This window comes from Colossoma macropomum, unplaced genomic scaffold (assembly GCF_904425465.1).
Source record: "Colossoma macropomum unplaced genomic scaffold, Colossoma_macropomum, whole genome shotgun sequence".
Classification (NCBI taxonomy): domain Eukaryota; kingdom Metazoa; phylum Chordata; class Actinopteri; order Characiformes; family Serrasalmidae; genus Colossoma; species Colossoma macropomum.
In genome coordinates, this window is record NW_023494807.1 from 677,006 (window position 1) to 692,594 (window position 15,589).

At 40.0% G+C, this 15,589-nt stretch overlaps 1 protein-coding gene across 1 annotated transcript in view; it reads left to right on the top strand.

The window, feature by feature from the left end:
• mre11a (MRE11 homolog A, double strand break repair nuclease) overlaps positions 1 to 15,589 on the top strand; it is a 131,083-nt gene that overhangs the window by 37,091 nt on the left and 78,403 nt on the right. Inside the window, exons 8-9 of the mRNA XM_036556092.1 lie at positions 4,841 to 5,026; positions 12,828 to 12,999. Coding sequence (XP_036411985.1) covers positions 4,841 to 5,026; positions 12,828 to 12,999 — 358 coding nt within the window. The remainder of the gene's footprint in view (positions 1 to 4,840; positions 5,027 to 12,827; positions 13,000 to 15,589) is intronic.

Sequence of the window (15,589 nt, forward strand, 5' to 3'; positions counted from 1 at the left end):
CTGTTTGAACGGAAGCAGGATTTCCCTGCAGTGACTGGAAACAGAGTATAGAGGGATTACTGAGGGGGTTCAAAGCTACATCAAGAAGTCTGCAGCTCCTCTGTATTAGAGTTGGATGCAGATTTGTGTTTTTGTCTGTGTGCTTGGCAGTAATTAAGCAGGGAGCTGCAGCACTCCAGTGATATTTCTCCCTGGCTGTGTAAAAGTGTGGCGATTGCATTAATAACACAGTGTGTCTTTTCTGTTTGTCTGTTCATCACTTTTGCTGTACAACGCTGTGCAAACCTCACCTGCACGCCACAGTTTTACCAGCTTGAGTGTTTAAAAATGCCATTCGTGTCCAAATTCATTTTCCATGTTCATTTGAAATCTTTCTCTTTGCCATTTCGTTCGCTACTAGCTAGGCGAGATTGTTGTCTGCTTTGCTGTGACCAGCAGTTTGTGCGCCAACCTTCAGGGTTAAAGGATGAATTAGCAGTTATACATTAACTCACGACTGTTTGTTAAAACGATCAGCAGAGCTTTATTTTACTGCAAAGAAGGATTATTATATTTTTACCTAAAAACTGAATTCTGCTGTGGAGCCGCAACAGGGCAGTAAAAGAGCCACATGTGGCTTGCCGACACCTGCACTCGTCAAACGAACTGGACTTTAGGGCTGAAACAGCTCCTGCATGGTTCCCTGGTTAAGTTGGTCGTGGGCACAGTATGCATCTCGTGTGATCTCTAACCATGCCCAAATACCGAACTCAAATATGCCGTCAGTGATGCAACTGTCCCACTTTTCAATTCACTTGAAAATATTTGGGGTAGTAACAGGTCTGGTTCTCACCTTATTGAAGAACATGAATTGAAGTTGGCAAGTAAAGCTACAAATTCCTCCCTCAACATCAGCTGAGTGGAAATCTGCTTATATGCGCCGCACGATTAACAGAAAATCACTGCGTGGCATAATTGATAAATGTATAAGACGCGAGAGGGCTGCTTATTAACGTGCCCAAAATGACTCCCAGAAAGCCATAAACTAAGTACAATCATGAACCACACTGTGCTGTGCTTTAGTGTAACATTAAGTGCAGTGTGAGCACATGCCAGCCTATAGTGGGGAGCGGGAGCAATGGTGCTTGGGTATGGAACAACGCATGGTACACCCATATTATATCCTCATACTGCCATGCCTGGTCAGCCCTATTCTCCTCTATGTTCACTGGGTTTGGTTTCACTTGCGCTTTTGAATTGTGACCAGTGGAATTGTGTGTTCAATTATGTACACCTTTAGAGTCCAGCCATGCCTGCAGACCCAGGGATTAATAGTAGCAGCCTCAGGCAGTTTTAAATAGCATTTTGAATTATTGAGTGAGCACAACCCCTTATTTGTTGACCGGTTAAAAGTGCAGCCCCCTGCTCCAGAGCATAGGAAGGTTAAGTGCCTGAGTGCAGAGGCATAATGTGCATAACAGGATGTTTTCCGCTGGAACAAAACCTCTTGACTTGTTCTCTAGCCGTGTTCTCTTGCCACTGGCGTAGTAAAGCAATCTGGAGTACATTATACAAACACTTTAACTCTATTCACAGTGAACGTGAGACAGTTTTACATCCCCGTGAATCCCCTTGAATCCTGCACTCTTAAAGATGATGCTTCAAGTGTTCTTTAGTGAAGTAAATGGTTCTATATATAGAACCACGAACACTCAGAAACCCCTTTGCATGATGAAAAAGTTCTTTGGATCATGAAAGATTTTTAAGACTGATGGAGAATTCTGCGATTCTGTGATGCTCGATATATTGCAAGACAATCATCTAGGATGCATCATGATATCCGTGTAACTTCTAAATTGGCAAATAGCAGGAATTATGTATTTATTAGTGTCAGTTTCACAGAATTTGGCAACCAATATGAAACAGTGTACAACAAAGCGCACGGCTTAGCTTCATGCCTCTTTAACACACATACACTGACTGCATGTGTCATCAATCCAATGTAAAATAGCCATAAACTGCCAGAAAGCAGAACAGTCCTGGGGTTAAAATGGCTAAAGGTAGAACACAACTGTGCCTCACTAAAATCTTTTCTAACTGTAAACTTACAGGAAAAAAACAAAAATACATTTATAAACAAAGTATATATTCATGCAAAAATACACATTTTGCTCTCAAGGGACGTAAAAGAAAGCAGTTCAGAAGTTGTTAAAAGGAAGTTTTGCTTTAAAAACTGTATTAATTTTGTTAATTAATTGGCTGATTTGAGTTGTGGCAACGTTAGCTGTTTTCTCAACAGCCATATCATGATGATGACAAAGGTGGCTATTAGGGGTGCGGGAAAAAATCGATTCTTAGATGCATCGCGACGTGGACGATTCTGAATCGATTCACAAATGTCAAAAATCGATTTTCTAAATATTTAATTTAAAACGTAATGTTGACGGAGCGCAAAGGGCGGAACTTGGAAGTGGGTAAGTGCAGCGCCCGGACAGTCTGTGGCGGCACATAACAAAAACACCACTGGATGAGTGAGAAATCCGACCGGCTCCCTCTGCATTAAAGCCAGGTTGGGTCAGGAGTCACAACACAAATGATAAGAAGAGCCATTTTGACCTTTCAACAAAATCAAACCACCTTGGGAGCCACAACATTTAATGTCCAGTATGTGTCAGTATGTGATGATGTCCTAGTATAGACTAAACAATATAAACGAGAGCGCAGATTTACTTCGCTCTGCTTTAAGCTTTAGCTATAGCTGCTTTTCTCCCATCTCCGCCAGAAAACTTTTCCTCAAAAGTAGAATAGTTTCTTGTAAAAAGGCTGAAGTCGCTTCTTATTCTCCAGCTTCTTGTTGAACTTTCCCGTTCCACCTTAAATTCTGATTGAGACGCCAAATGTAATTGCGGCACTATTTAAGGTGGAACGGGAAAATTAGAAAGAGAAGCAACTTTTTAGTGTTTGACAGGCTCTCGTTGCAGATTTAACGTACCAGGAAACCAACTGCGCTGCTTATAAATGTGAATAAGTCCGTTCATCTCCAAATGTCCGTCTGTCTTTCTCTTTTCCTTTTTTGTTCTCTCTTAGCTCGGCGAAACCTCGTTGCTACGTGACCTGCAGTCTTTCAGGCTCCCCCCCGCCTCCATCACGAAACCAAAACCAAAGTTATGAAATCCCTAAAGAATATATAACGTGCTGCGTGGTCATCCATCACCACTGGATCTTATTTCACCATAACTGCGCATTTTATCACAGATGAGTGGCAGCAGCTTCTCGTTCTCCAAACAAGAGCACTGAATGAGAGCCTTCCAGTTCACTTGCCACATCACTTCCATTTGATTTATTAATAAAAGATATTGGACGTAAATGCATTATGGATCATTACAAATACTTTGTTTTAAAACTACGAAGTCCTCAGACAGTAAGAAAATAGAAATCATGTATAGAAAAAAAGATGCATTGATAATCGTTTTATAATCGCATCGCAGCCTCTGAATCATAATCGAATCATGAGGTGCCTAAAGATTCCCACCCCTAGTGGCTATGCATGTTCGTTGTGTTGCCCATGTCCTTTATTTTAATGAGACGGTTCTTGCAAATCGCGAGTCTTTGTCTGTTTCGTTTGTCTGTTCAATGCTGTAAAAGCCGAAGTGGGCCGAGACCTTTGACTGTAAAGAGGATGGTACCTGTCTGATTTGTTTCCCCCCCATTCTTCGCCATTTCTCCCATGTGAGTTTCTTTTTCTTCACTGCAGGTTTACCGTTTTTGTTTGATTAGCACCTTTGATTAGCGCCACCATGTGGAGTCATGAAGTAGTGAATCTGGCAAATCAAATTGTAGGGGGAGTCTGTTTAGAGCGTTTACGACGCGTTCATGTTCCAATACATAAAGCACCAGTGTATCGATAATTTATCGCAAAAAAATGCGATACGATATATCTCTGTATCGATATTTTATCCCACACCTAATGGAGAATGTGTTCCAGACGGTTCTGTATAGAACCTTTTTGAAAATGATTCTATAAAGCACCCAAAAGGATTCTTCTGTTGTTACGGTGTTAAGCTTGTAACAGTAGAAAAACCCTTTCGTGTGCTGAATAGAACCATTTTCAACAAGGTTCTATTTGGAACCATCTGCAGCACATTCATGCATTTTCCATCATTCTGAAGAAACCAATCATGTTGTAAAGAACCCTTTAATCATGCAAAGGGGTCTTTGGGCGTTCATGGTATTCTTTACTATTCTTTACTTTTTTAAGAGTGTAGGCACATTTTTCAGTTATCTTAGTTATTAGACTTATTATTTAGTAACTACTAGAACTTTTTTAGTAATTAATATGAAACTAATAGAGAAGTTACATGTTTATGCCAGTGAGGAAAGGACCTATACAGATCCCAGTGTGAAACCAATAGTTTGGGGAAAAAGCAGAGGTGGGACTGACCTCCATAATGATGTGAAAACAGTTAAAAAATTTCGAACAAGACTGATGTCATTCATTATTATAGAGCAGTACATTTCATTTGGTTTTAGAATGTAATTCCTCTTTAAGTGTCTCACATACACTTGCATATGTGGTTAGTGACTGTATCTGTTATCTTATGGGCAGAAATACATTGCATAGCTAAATCCAATGATAAGGAATGGGTTTATTTACTCTATTGATTAGAGATAGTAGTGACCTCTTCGAATCCCATGTTTTGTCTAAACTTGTCAGTTTTTTTAATTTAAGTTTTTGATTTAACCCTGAATACGTTTTGTAAGCAGCTGGACTACAGAGATAAACCAGGGACCTGTTTTACAGTTAATTAAAGTACTTCTGTATGCATGTCTAACTTAAGTGCCTCTGTGTTTTTGTGTGTAGGAGTAAGCACGGTGCCACTAACTACATCCCTGAGCAGTTTCTGGATGATTTCCTGGACCTGGTTATTTGGGGTCATGAGCACGAGTGTAAAATAACTCCAGCCCGAAATGAGCAGCAGCTCTTCTACGTCACACAACCTGGCAGCTCTGTGGTCACTTCACTGTCTCCGGGAGAAGCTGTCAAAAAGTAGGCTCACATTTCCACACATTATTTTTTCTCAAGTGTATCAGCAAGATTAGTATTTTTATACAACCTATATGCTATATATCTGTTTCCTGAGGTTTGAGTTTTGTCCTAGTGATTATACCGGTATTCCTAAAATGAGCGTAGATGACGTGATGTACAAACAGTGCAAACCATGCTAATGTTAGCCACTTAGCTGAATACCCGAGTCAGGAATGTTTCAGTCTTATTTCAAATGAAAACACAAATGCACCTTGATCACCTCCACCTGAGAAGCTTCCTGACTCAGTCAGCTGTATCAGATGACGTTGCTGTCATCAAGCCGTCGACCAGCTAGTATTGAAGCTTGAATGACTGCAGTAGTTTCCAAATCCCAGCAGTGTCTGGCATTCAGAGGCTGGACTGTATGGGAAGCATATATGAGACAAATGGCTTGAGAAATTCTTATATTGGCTTCTTATTTAAAAAAATAAATAAATAAATAAAAAAAAAAAAAAAAAAAGGTGCGACATTTATATTCTGGCCCATGTACAGATGCCAGTATATATGCACTGCCATTCGGGTTGGGACAGAAAGTTTAAACAAAGAGATGCCAGATAAGTAGCCAACTTCAGCCTAAGGTGTGAAACAATAATTAGCAGTTCAGTTTTGTTTTTACTGTTTTGCGCAATAAAAATATTTCAGGTTTACAATGTTGGTTATTAAAAATTATTCTTGTTTCAATAGTGAAAGAAAATCCCAGAATAATAAATAATAACAAAGGCACTGTTGACCTACAAAATAGGTTTACTTAAGCATCTAAAAAGATTTTTTTTAAAAAATACTTTTACTATAAAATATACTGAAACAGAAATGTGTATTTTAGAGTGATATAACTTTTTGCCCATATCTCCCACAGGCAAAAGCAACCTACAAATAAAAACATAAGCTTTTTTTTCTCACCTATTGTTCATCTCTTCAGTTCAGCCAAAAGTGGCGCAGTTGCAAATGTAACAACACCACATTGTTCCCCATTGGAAAGGCTTGTTGTGACAGTCGCTAAAAAGTCTGGTAAATCAATGCGAACACAGTTAATTCAGTGCAATTCTATGTTGAGCTTTTCCAAACTAAATGCATTTATTTTCCAACCTAAATGCATTCAATAAAGAAATATAATTAGTGAAAAAAGTCTGTGTCAAATGTGGCAAGTTTATTTATACTACAAAGTATAAGAGGAAATATAAGAATGGTAAAATTTAAATATAGTTTATTTACATCTGTAGTACATTTTGGATGAATGTATGCATAAAAAATGAACTGTTTTGAATTTATACAGGGGATGTTGTTTATTTGAGGAGGCTAAACATGTAAAAAAAAACCCAAAAAAACTGTGAGTACTTTCTACCCATTTACAAAGATAAAAAAAATGCAAAACAAAAGCTGAAAAAGGCAGCCTGTGTTAAGAAAGTTGCTGCACCTTTGCTCTGTGAATTTTGTGCTCTTTTACTACAAAATCTAAAATAATAAGATGTCTGCTTCTGTGGATAAAGTCATCAAAGGTAAGATATAAATGGTCTCCAACCTAAATGCATTAAATAAAGAAATATAATTAGTGAAAAAAGGCTGTGTCAAATGTGGCAAGTTTATTTTTGACTACAAAGTATAAGAGGAAATATCAGAATGGTTGTGGTTGTGGAGAGGATGCATGCTTTGTAGTGAAAGATGTTGCAGTGTTGAGTGGGCTTATGTAGCTACATTGGCACAGCGGTAGAATAGGTACAATGATGACTGCACTGCTTATGGGCTGTATTCTGATTCTATGACATTGACAGTGTGACTACCCCTCCCCTACCCTCATAGGTGGCCACTTTTTCACAGGCCTACCCAAAAAATGTATTTCTGTTAAGGCCTCTGGACAGAACAAAGCTGTTATTTTCCAAACACAGTTAATCAGAACAGATAAACTATACATGCAGGTTTCAGAGTAACCCACATGACTTTAGTATGCTGATGTTGTAATAGTTTACTATATAAATCTGCACTTGAACCTGTCAACCCTGGTAAAGCTTTCTAGATCTGCCACTGACATGGAAAATGTGTTGCAAAATGATTAAATGTTGTGGTGTCCCTGGCTGTCTGGAAGCAAATTGATGGGTACACACTTCTAAAGGATCCACACATTTGAGGAGTGGAGGAAGTTTATTTTTTCCAAAAGGATTTAAGTGTGAACTTAACAGTTTTTACTGAACATCTCATGCAGTCAGAATAGAGGTCATTTGCATATGGCTTAAAGTCACAAAACAGTGTGCTTTTTGTGTCAATATCAGTCTTAAAGCATCAAAAACAGCTTATTTTACAAAAAAGGATAAGGAGAGGTTAGAAGGTGATCATGTACAGGTGATTAATGGCTGTTTTTTTGTACAGAAAATCAAATAAATTATAGAAATTATAGAAAGGGCCACAAACAAATGCAGTCATTCAATCAGTGACATTTACATGAATATGAACAAAACATATTGCATATGTTACGTTGACCTGTAAGGCTGTATGGCATTCCATTCTGGCCTTTGTGCCAGTAGTCAGCGAACAGAGATATCCAGTTGAGCCTTACAAAAGAATCGAGGCTGCATTAGAAGTCATTTGTATTCCAGATAATCAACCAGGTGAATAAATGTTGCCTGAAGTCCACTTGACCAGCACAGCAACAGTAGCACACTATTCATCAAAACTGGTCTCATTAAAATCCTTTGCTGCAGTAATTTTGATAATACACATTAAAATACAAATGATTTGCTTCTGTTTTCAGAGTAACACACATGAGTGTGGGTGTAAATAGCAGAAACAATTTCCACATTGAATTCTCTCTGAACCATTTTACCTGCTTTTTTTTTAACTCCATTTACAGATTATGATATGTCTGTTTGTGTTACAGTTCAACTTCACTCAGCTCATTAATTATCACACTTTTTCTTCCAGCAAGAAAAGTGGTTCAGCTTCAGTGATGACAAACGTCTTACAAAAACGCCATCTATGAAAAGAAACTGAATGCGAAATTAACTTCTTCAAGCCACGTTTGATTTCCGAAATATAGTTCTTTAATTTTAAACTACAGCTGAAAGGCTCTAAGATGCAGACTATCCTCTGAAACTGTGAACGTGGCTAACAGTCTAGCTGAACTGTTCCTAGAGCAAAGTAACCACTCGGTCACCGAATACTGCCTGTTCAGTCGTCACCACATCCATTTGGAGAAGTATTGGCTAACTTGTCTCCAAACAGTAGCCTCCACCAGCTAGCTACCATACTACTCTGTGCTTCGAAAGAAGTGAAGAATCTCTCCCTCACCATAGAGAAGTGCGATGCCCCAGCCACAACATGCATCTGTGCGAATAAGATCTCAAGCATTGAGACACCCTAATTGGTTTGTGCTTCATGTCTAGGGCTGCAGCGTGTCCAGGCCAAGTTAGCATCCACTGTGCTTGTTTTTCCCTTAAGAGCCTGAGATGCAGGGTTAAAGATGCCATGGTGGGAGCAGTCACTCTTCTAAGGCTGGACTCTCAGCTTCCCAGCTAGCTCCCTTCCTCACCCAACCGCCAGTATGGACCTGCACGATATCTGTAAGAGAGCAGTTTTAAAGCTCGGCATCCCGTGGCCACCACGTCGCAATGTGAACGGAAGCGGCTGCCAAAGGCGAAAAGGCTGCAAAGGCAGTGGTCATATCTGTAAGGGCCCTCAAAGCATCATCTTTGCTAATGGCCTACCAGTTAGAACTGGAGGAAGAAATGACAACCTCACCCAGCTTGACTCTGTGGGAATACCTGCGTCTGCACAGTGCAGGTCTCATCGAAAATAATAGGAGGGTTAATTCAGTTGATGTGGTTTAGAAAACTGCATGACTCACTATAAAGTATAAACATCAAAATTACCTTTTTATATAGCCATTTATGATTACCTGAGCACAATTTGGTATCATTCCATGTTAGATGACTAAAGATGGGGCTGAGCAAATTCACAACACAGACACACTGTAGGGTAACGGAGGTAGAGAGGCTAAGCGAGAGTACTCAATTCAGTACAGTCTCAGGTTATGAGTTTGAGGACTGCATTTTCAGCAAAAATGAGCCTCAAATGTATCTTTTTCAACCTGAATATACTTAAGAAGAAATGCAGAAGTCGCCTCACATGCCGAACTCACCAGTAAGTAGCGGCTCTAGTTCTACAGTGGTGCTTGAAAGTTTGTGAACCCTTTAGAATATAGTTATAGATAATACGAAGGTGAAATAAGAGTCAGGTGTTTTCAATCAATGTGATGGCAATCAAGTGTGAGTGACCAGCCTGTTTTATTTAAAGAACAGGGATCTCTCACAGTCTGAGCTCCACAACTCGTTTGTGGGGTGGCATCAGTGCACGAATAAAGGAGATTTCTGAGGACCTCAGAAGAAGTTGTTGATGGTCATCAGGCTGGAAAAGGTTACAAAACCATCTCTAAAGAGTTTGGACTCCACCAATCCACAGTCAGACAGATTGTGTACAGGAGGGGGATTATCCCACAAATATCACACCAAGAGCAAGACATGTAATAGTTCACGAGATTATAGATCTTTTTGGTTTAAATGAGAAGCGTGTGGAGAAAGGATAGCACTGCATTCCAGCATAAAAACCTTACCCCATCTGTGAAACATGGTGGTGGTAGTATCGTGGTTCTCCTGGTAGTAAATGGTTCTCTTGAGCTGAAATTCAAGAAAAAGTAGGTAATGCAGAAAGACAACGACCCTAAGTACACGAGTCGTTCTACAAAAGAGTGGTTAAAGAAGAATAAGGTTAGTATTTTGGAATGGCCAAGTCGAAGTCCTGACCTTAATCCAATAAAAAAATGTTGTGGAGGGACCTGAAGCAGCAGTTCATGGGAGGAAACCCACCAACATAACAGAGTTGAAGCTGTTTTGTACGGAGGAATGGGCTAAAATCCCACCAAGCTGATGTGCAGGACTAATCAACAGTTACCAGAAACGTTTCGTTGCAGTTATTGCTGCACAAGAGGGTCAAACCAGATACTGAAATCAAAGGTTCACATACTTTTGCCACTCTGTAATATTGTATCATTTTCCTCAATAAATAAATGATCAAGTATAATATTTTTGTCTCATTTGTATAATTTGGTTCTCTTTATCTACTATTAGGAAATCTGATGAAGTTTTAGGTAAATTTATGCAGAAATATAGAAAGTTCTAAAGGGTTCACAAACTTTCAAGCACCACTGTAAGCTAAAGAAGCAGAGCTTGCACACCAAACATGTCTTGGCTGATTGATGGCGTTTGAGGCAAGACGAAAATGGAATCCAGGTGTCTGTCTCGCTGTCTCCCATCTGTTCATTCTTTCGTCCAGTCGGTCATAGCAGAGTTCCATTCATTCACCTAATCACCCATGTAAGACTGTTCATTCGTTCAACTGGCCATAATAGCATTCCTTTTGCCCATTGGTCCATTGGTCCAGCCAGTCTGTGTGTGTTGCACTGTAAATCTTTGACATGTCTCAATACACTGTGATCTGACTTTTTAAGAACTATTTAAACTCTGTAGCAAATATTTAATGTCTCACTAATACCAGCCTTTGGTGTGTTTCAAGTATTTTCACTTAGGAAAACAACAAATCATGTAATTTGACTCGGGAGTGTTCAAACTTTTGCACCTGACTGTATCTGGACGTGTCTGAGGCAAATCAGTGATGATTTAGGCCGTTGCTACTTGGTGACTATAAGCTTCCTTTAATTGTTAGCTACATTAGCATTGTAGCTCCTTCTCAAAACTAAAGGAGCAAACTTTGAACACCAAAATGTCTTGGTCAGGTGTTTTCAATCAATGTGATGGCAATCAAGTGTGAGTGACCACCCTGTTTCATTTAAAGAACAGGGATCTCTCACAGTCTGAGCTCCACAACTCGTTTGTGGGATGGTATCGGGGCACGAATAAAGGAGATTTCTGAGGACCTCAGAAGAAGTTGTTGATGGTCATCAGGCTGGAAAAGGTTACAAAACCATCTCTAAAGAGTTTGGACTCCACCAATCCACAGTCAGACAGATTGTGTACATGTCTTGGCCAATCGACTACATTTGGAGATGGAAAAATGTGCAAATTCAATATTTCGTCGAACTGTTGATTTAACTGTCGAGCACTGGGGCTCATTTACATCACTGATTCCTTTAGAGACTGACCAAAGGTGCCTGACCTACTTCTAACGCATCTGTCTCCATTTTTAGAATTTAAAATAGCAGCAGTGGGTCTTAAGTTGCCTGGCTGGTGATTTACTGTCAAGTGCAGTGGTGGAGTAGACTGGTGGAGTAGACTGGTGGAGTAGACTGTAAGTGTTTTAATGCTTCATATATCATTTTCAGTGCTGTCTATTCTTACCGTGATTCACTGAAGTGAAGAAATTCTTGGAAAACCTCTTTTCGTGTAGTTATGTCACTGAGGACATGATGACAACATGAACTTAGGAGAACATGTGAGTTCTACTTAAAGGAAAGAGGATGTTAGGATTTAAATGAAATATAATAGCAAAATAAATGAAAATAATAGAACACCATATATATCACAAAGAGGAAAAAATGAGGGGAAAAAGTCATAAAACGAGCACCCTTGCTTGTTGCTTTAAGCTATGTAAGGTAATAATTAAGAGAACTATAGCTGCTTACATAATAACCAGATATAGGCTGATCACATAGAAAGAGCAGAATTGTAATTTGCATAGCTGTAGGTAGAAATGCACTTCAAAAACGCTCCGTGTGACAAAGCCAGAACAGAACGGACCTGTTTTAAAGGAATTTTATAAGGGAGATTTTGGCTGTTTATTGGTGTAGAAGGGAGAAGGCTCACAGATTGCACAGAATGTCATTGTTCTCAAAATGAATCATTTGGAAAATGAATTTCTGACAGCCTGTGAAAGCTGTGTGTGTGTGTGTGTGTGTGTGTGTGTGTGTGTGTGTGTGTGTGTGTGTCTGTGTGTGTGTGTGTGTTTTCATGCGTTTTTTAGAACAAAAATGGCAGAGTACTTTTTAAATAAGTTTCATGTTTCAAACTGAGAAAGCAAAAAAAATAGTTTGGGTTCCCCAATTTAAGACTAAGGCCGGATATCAAGTTAATCATAGACAATACCTTAATTAAGATAATTGTGTATATGCATAATAATTATGAGACATAGTTATTATTATCAATAGTATTACTAAGTATAGGTACTTGAAGGTATATTCATAGATATAATATTTTTACATACAGGCACTTACATATGTTACTTAAGATACAAAACATCGTATCTTAAGTAAATTAATGTAACAAGATTTGATTCATATTCACTGTGGGACATTTCTATTGATCGATTCTTGTATAGTGTAGTCAATAATAAATTTGCCACATTTGATACATTAACTTTCACTAATCATGTCTTTTTTGACAAATGTTTTTTTTTTCATTTTTATTTTTATTTTTTTTTAATTGGAAGGGTCACCTCGTTCAAGCAGCATGAATGTATAGTGAATAAATTGTGTTTGCATCAATTTACCAAACTTTTCAGATATTACAGCTAGCTCCTCAGTCTGTCACAGTTAACTCCACCTATGGGGTTAGTTGTAGCGTTTGTACTTGCTCGTCCACATCGTTTCTAAACAGTAGGTGCTGCATTATCAGTTTCAATAAATTGATATTGAAGGTCAGTTTGCAGAAATAAAATATAATAGCACAAAATATCAACATGTCATACACAATATAAATATATCTTCATGTCTTAACATTGTATTAAAAACAAAACTGTGTATGTATTCCTTCTTCATTTTCAGACACATCGGCTTGCTGCGAGTGAAGGGGAGAAAAATGAACCTGCAGAAAATTCCTCTGCAGACAGTCAGGCAGTTTCTGATTGAAGATGTAACACTGGCCAACCACGCTGACCTCTTCAGCCCAGAGCAGCCCAACGTCACACAAAAAGTCCAGGCTTTCTGTCAGCAGAAGGTAACACAAATACACATACATACACATACAAACGTGTGTGTGTGTGTGTGTGTGTGTATATATATATATATATATATATACACACAGTAATTCCAGAAAAGTTGGGACGCTGCATAAAATGTAAATAAATATAAATAAAAACAGAATGCAATGATTTAGAAATCTCATAGATGCATTTATTCATAACAGAACATAGAACACATATCAGGTGCTGAAAGTGAGACATTTTACCATTTAATGAAAAACATTAACTCATTTAGAACTTGATGGCAGCAGCGCGTCTCAAAAAAGTTGGACAAATGTTGTTCTGAAACCTCTATATACTGAGGCTGAAAAAGTAAGTGGTACTAAAAAAACAGCTGGAGGAGCGATTTGCAACTAACTCACATGACTGGGTATAAAAAGAGCATTTTAGAGAGGCAGAATCTCTCAGAGGCAAAGATGAGCAGAGGTTCAGCGATCTGTGAAAAACTGCATCTAAACATTGTGGAACAATTTCAGAAAAATGTTCCTCAACGTAAAATTGAGAAGATTTTGAATATCCCACCATCTACAGTATATAAAATCATCCAAAGATTCAGAGAATCTGGAGAAATCCCTGTATGGAAGGGACAAGGGTGACGGTCAGTATTGGATGCTCATGATCTTTGGGCCCTCAGGCAGCACTGCATTGAAAACAGGCTTGATTCTTTACTGGAAATCACAGCATGGGCTTAGGAACACTTCCAAAGGAGTCTTTGACACCGGAGGAAGAAGCCATCAAGACCCTCATCCACCTGCACCTGGCTGACTAGCAGGAGCTACAGGCTGCTTTTCAGGAGGCTGAAAAGCAATAGAAACAGCTTGAAAAGCAGCAGGTGGCAAACCGTCAGATGATCAGGAGCCTGCTGGTGATGCAGCACCTCTCGGCGTGCATTGGCAGGAGCTCCTCTCTCATCCCTACTAATTTCTCCACTCCCTGCTCTCAGAAGGACCGGATCTCTCCCTTTCAGTTCAGGAGAAGGAACGGAGCTGTCACCAGGGGTGGTGCCACACCACACAACATATTGTTTCAAAACCAAAAAAGGGCAAAAAAAACATGATCTGGTGTCGAATTCCCTCATGAATTAAGCACGGTTCACTTGTTTGGTGCTGACTGAATGTGGGTGGAGTTTCGCATGACAAAACTGAACTAATGCAAAAGTCTGACAGGTTCCACCATCCGAGGCGGGTCTGAAAGTGCCTCCCAGCTGAAAGTGAGATTCTGATTGGCTCTGCTGCCGAGTTTTACTCTGTTCAGTTTAGAGAAAGCAGGTTTTTATGTGCGTGTCCTGAACTCAAAAGCAGTGGGGCGTCATCACAGTACTGTGAAAAGTGGTTGCCACCGTGGTTCCGGTGGCCCTGGCACTCACCCTATACCCTCCTGTCCCTGCCCTTCGACAGCGAGGGGATGTGCCTCCAGAGCTTCAGCCAGAGGCTTGTGCTTCCCTTCCTGTCCTTGCCCTTCAGAGGAAGGGGGCACCTGACATCCCCACGGGCTCTGTCTTAGCCTAGGTCCTGGCCTAAATTAGATGTTGGGGGGGGGTGTCAGTCGTCCCACACACGGGTACCACCCTGAAGATGGCTGCGAAAGAGGGCGGGAAGGTGGATCCTGAGCCTCACACGGCAACGTCAGCCGCAAGTGACAGCCGGAGAACATCAGCTGCAAGAGAGGGCGGGAGAACGATGACGGCCAAGAGAGGCATGAAGATGGCGCACGAGTTCCGAAATCCGCCTCTTGGGCCCTGCCTCCTGTTCCGCAGTGAGGCCACTTGACTATGCTTCATGTTCGATCCCGGCAGCCAAGCTATGGAGCGTGGACGGCGGCGGGGAGGCAGAGCAACAAGCTCTGTTCCTCTCAGCTTTGGAGCTTACAATGCCCTTAATGAGAGCTGATGCTGAGCTGGCATCGGCAGCGTGAGCGCCTTTAAAAAGAGCAGAGAGGGAGCAAAGAGGGAGGACGGGGACGAGCAGCAGCAACAACAGACTGAAGAACTAAACAACAACGTTTTTAATTTTAAGAAGAGTAGTAACCACGAAGAGGTGGCCAATTTTGATTTAGGGTGAGTTTCTTTGTGTTTTGTGTGTGAAAAATAAAGATATGGCTGCTACAACCCTCAACCCTGCCTTCCCTCTTCCACCTGGGGTAGCACATGGCATGCTACAGGCCTTTATGTTAAACTCAGATAAACAGATGTTATACTGTACAGTCTGCAGAAAATGCCATATTTCCCTGTAGAGGATGTTTTAACTTATTTTCACTTGAAAACAAAATTGTGTTCCAACTTGAGTGGGTGTAGCTACAAGGTAAGAACGCCTAATGAACTTGAGATGAATAATTTCACAGTGTGCTTGTTTATAAAAATGACAACTTTAAAAAACAACTTTAATTAATTCTTAAACTTTTAACTGGCAGTCTATATACATTCCAAACATCTACATGCACATTCATAAATTCGCCCTTGGCCCTCAATCACTCACTTGCTTTATCTTCGCATGTTAGTTCGTTTAAATTCACATGCTCTTACACGGCACACATTATCCACTGGATTACCATTTCACAGTGAGCGAG